We start from the raw sequence: 4,531 nt of genomic DNA on the forward strand, positions 1-4,531 counted from the left end.
GGCAGACAGATTTTTTTCTTCAGCCTTGAATCCATCTGGGCGTTCTGGTTCCGAAAAAGCCTAATTATGGAATTAAGTTTCACTGATCCATGCTATGAGTCTCCTTCGAGGTCGAACCCACCACGCTGACGAGTCCCAGAAGCCGCAGGTGGTCTGCGATTCTCAATCGCCTCCACCTTGCGGTTAAGCTCGTAGACCAGACGATTTAAAGTTCCCACAGAGAGTACCAGTCCTTCACACTGACTCGGAAGTTTTTCCATGGCCAAAACTGCTCCCGATGTCTTCTTCAAAAGTCGATAAAACAGAGCCCCGCCGATGCCAAAAAGCAGAGTCCCTGCTTTCATAAGTCCAAATATGTAAACGTCTTCAACATCTTCTTGAGACAGAACAGAGAGGCACATCATCTTCCACACTCCCCACGAATCCATGACGTACCCCACAGCGTGCGTCTCAGCTGGACATGCCGGTTCCCCAGGACCTTGTCGCTTTGATGAAAAAATCTTATCAATAGAGTTGAACGCCCACGATACCAAATCCATAATCTTCTTAATTTATGTGCGGGAGATGAGACCCAGGCGCTTCAGACACACAGAGAGCAGAGCAGGAAGAAGGAAAAAAACGGGGGAGGAGAGACAGAAGCTGCCACCTCGATCAGAGCCTGGGAGGAAAATATTGGTTATATATATTAAATATATATTGGTTATAGGCATTAGCCTTCTACGCCCAATATCGGTATCGACGATAGCCAAAATTTCTATATCGGTGGGGCTCTAATATTAAAATGTAATTCTGAAATGCAGGTACACACTCAGTGTAAACAAAACTCTTATCTGCGTACCCAACAGATCTGAGTTTAAATACATAAACACATCAAAACTGTCAGAAGTGACAAACAGCTCTTTCGTGGACATCATGATTGTCGACCTATTTTTGGTCATTTTGGCTGTTTCCGCAGCTAAAGTGGTGATAGTTGACAGCTGTTCACTAAGTTTTAAAGCAAGGACATGTTAACCATGAACAGGAGAAAAACATTGTGCTGATTTTGTTTCTTATTGATATTTTTGGTCCAGTCTGAACGGCTTAGAGCCTATAAATGTTTAAATATTGGAATCCTACAAGATCATCTAGATCTATATGAAACGAACCAAAATTAGCTTTAAACCTATTACGTTATTATGTTTGGTGTGCTTTAGTTTATATTGTAGCAAAAAAGAAGTTTAAACTTACTTGAGACGAAACAATGCTTTTTGCCGAGATACAATCTGTAGAAAATGAAAGACCGTCAAATATGATAACAAAAAACAAAACGTGTACAAACAGGTTTCTTACCGAATTTGTACGGCTGACAATACCACTGTATTCTCTCCCCAAAAGTCAGGGTGGTGAGAGCAGCAGGGGTATGGCTGGGTGCCGTTTCAGTCGCTGTCGTGCCTGGTTTGGTGTTAGGAGTTCCAGCTGCCGTCACACCATCGACAGGCTCTAAAACTGGACTGTTCCGGGTCTCTGCAGTAGCAGAATCTAAACAGACAGAGAGGTTGTATTGTCATTTCAGCTACGTACGTACAAGCACATATTGAAACGAAACAGCGTTTCTCCAGGATCACAGTGCAAAACAATACAACTCAGTGCAAATACACAAAAGTACAATAAATACAAGAGTCTATTTTTTGTGGGTGTTTGTGTATCAGACAGTCCATAGTGGTCTGAGTCCATCATGTGTGCGAGTCAAAATCCAGAGTTGAAGAGTCTGATGGCTTGTGGAATGAAGCTGTTACAGTCTGGTTGTGTTTGTCTGAATGCTGTGATACCATCTCCAGATGGCAGGAGTAAAAGGTCCATGTGACAGGTGAGACGGGTCCTCCACAGTACTGAGGGTTTTCTGGATGTAGCGGTTGTTGAAAATGTCCATGAGGTAGAAGAGAGCCCTTGATGATCTTTACAGCTATTTGCGGGAAAGTTTTGCGGTTTGATCAAGTGCAATTCCCAAATCAAACAGTGATGCAGCTGCTCAGGATGCTCTCAATGGTTCCTCTGTAGAAAGTGTTGAGGATAGGAGATAGAAGATGAGCTTTTTTCAGTCTCCGCAAAAAGTAGAGATGCTGCTGAGCTTTCTTAGCAATGGCGCTGATGTTAAGGGTCCAGGTGAGATTCTTCTCCAGGTGAACACAAAGAAATTTAGTGCTCTTGACGATGTCCCTTAGTGTTTTCCTGAAGTCAATGACCATTTCTTTGGTTTTGCCAACATTCAGAGACAGGTTATTGACTTTGCACCAGTCCGTAGCCATTACACCTCCTCTCTGTGCGCTGACTCATCGTCATTGCTTATAAGTCCCAACACAATCGTGTCATCTGTAAACTTCACGATGGAAATGGAGCTGTGCTGTACTGTCATAAATAAGCAGAGGACTGAGCACACAGCCATGGGGAGCTCCGGTGCTCAGTGTGATGGCGCTGGAGGTGTTCTGTCTGATCCAGATGGACAGAGTTCTCCCAGTCAGGAAGTTCAGGATCCAGTTGCAGAGACAACATGCTCAGCTTTCCAATCAGATGCTGAGAAATGATGGTGTTGAATGCCGAGTTAGTCTGTGAACAGCATCCTAACGTGTTTTTTCTGTCCAAGTGTGTGGAAGCCAGGTGAAGTGTGGTGGCTATGGCGTCGTATGCTGAACAGTTAGGATGGTATGCACACTGCAGTGGGTCCATGGTGGAAGGAAGCAAAGTCTTGATATGATGCATGACGAGTCTCTCGAAGCACTTCATGTTGATAGGAGTGAGTGCTACAGGACAATAATCGTTGAAGCATGACACTGACGACTTCTTTGGTAGAGGAATGATGGTGGTCGTCTTGAAGCATGTTGGAATGACGGTGCCGCTCAAGGAGATGTTAAAAATGTCTGTGAGAACACCTGCTAGCTGATTTGCACATTCTCTGAGCACTCTGCCAGGAATGTTGTCTGGTCCGGCAGATTTCCATTGGTGGACTCTACAGAGTTTTCCTCACGTCTGCTGTAATCAGACGAAGCACTGGTTGTTACGAGGGCGGATGGTCTTCCTCACCACCATGTTGTTCTGTGCCTCGAACCAAACGTAAAGACGTTCAGCGCATCTGGAAGGAAGGCATCACTGTCACAGGCAGGTTGTCTAGTCCTGTAGTTGGTGATGGCCTGGATGCCCTGCCACATGTGCCATGTGTCACCGCTGCTCTAGAAGTGGCTGTGGATGTAAATATTTTAATACTATTGTTACTGTTTTTAAGACTGTGTTGCAGTATTTGCATATTGTCCAGGACATCCTTGTAAAAGAGATTGATGATCTCCATGGATTTCTTCCTGGTAAAATAAAGTAATTAAAAAATAATAATGTTCTAGCCGAGTGCACACTTTGCTTCTCAGATTCCCTGGAACAGCTTGGCCCTCGCTGTTCTGAGAGGCTTTGAAAGCAAAGTCTCATGTCCTCAGCAGTGCACGCACCTCTGGAGTCATCCATGGCTTTGGGTTGGATGTGGTATAGCACCTTGATTTATTGTTTGAAAACGCTACTTTTATTTTAATTGCATTTTTACTGTAGATTATTGTTTTATGTACTTTATATGTTGTCTGTCTAAAACAGGTCTCTCTTGTAAATGAGTCCTCGTGATTCAATGAGACTAACTTGTATAAATAAAGGGTGAATGAATGAATGGTAGTGATGGTTCTAGTGGTGGTGACATCATCAATGCATTTGCTGATGTAGAAAGTTACTGAAGTTGTGTACTCCTCTAGATCAGTGAAATTGCCATATGTTGTAGCCTCCCTAAACATGTCCCAGTCAGTGCACTCAAAACAGTCCTGAAGAGCAGAACTGGATCCTTCTGGCCAGGTTTTCACCAAAAGGTTTTCACTCAAAGCAAATAGTTAAGATAGCTGAAAAGATCATCGGGGACTCTCTTCTACCTCTCATGGACATTTTCAACAACCGCTGCATCTGGAAAATCCTCTGCATTGTGGAGAACAAGTCTCATCCGTCACATGTCATCTGGGAGATTGTACCTCAGCATTTCAGTTCAGGTTTGGTGCGCCTGACGAGCACCCTGTAAGCTGGAATCAGCATTGTACAGATGTGGTCCAAGTATCCATGGTGGGAGTGGGGCTCCGCCCGAGATGCACCATAAAAACATTTGTGTACACATTATCTAGCGTGTTTGCTCCTCTCGTAACAAAGTCCACTTGTTTGTAGTATTTAGGAAGAACAGATGTGAAATTTGCATGATTATAGCATAGATGATAGCACCAATCTGAGGCCAGGGTCCTCAACCGGAATAGGGTGGATTGCTCTCTCCAGATCAAGGGTGAGGTTCTGCCTCAAGTGGAGGAGTTCAAGTATCTCGGGGTTTTGTTCACGAGTGAGGGAAGAATGGAGAGTGAGATTGACAAATTGGTGCAGCGTTTGCAGTATTGCGAACTCTGTACCGGTTCATTGTGTTGAAGAGAGAGCTGAACTGTAAGGCAAAGCTCTCTGTTTACCAGTCAGTCTACGTTCCTACCCTCACCTA

General features: G+C 44.2%; 1 protein-coding gene across 1 annotated transcript in view; it reads right to left on the reverse strand.

The window, feature by feature from the left end:
- Positions 1–4,531, reverse strand: part of LOC119412592 — an 11,255-nt gene that overhangs the window by 2,531 nt on the left and 4,193 nt on the right. Inside the window, exons 2-3 of the mRNA XM_037679659.1 lie at positions 1,330–1,518; positions 1,228–1,262 (exon numbers count right to left, since the gene is read on the reverse strand). Coding sequence (XP_037535587.1) covers positions 1,228–1,262; positions 1,330–1,518 — 224 coding nt within the window. The remainder of the gene's footprint in view (positions 1–1,227; positions 1,263–1,329; positions 1,519–4,531) is intronic.

This window comes from Nematolebias whitei, chromosome 1 (assembly GCF_014905685.2).
Source record: "Nematolebias whitei isolate Nwh7 chromosome 1, NemWhi1, whole genome shotgun sequence".
Classification (NCBI taxonomy): domain Eukaryota; kingdom Metazoa; phylum Chordata; class Actinopteri; order Cyprinodontiformes; family Rivulidae; genus Nematolebias; species Nematolebias whitei.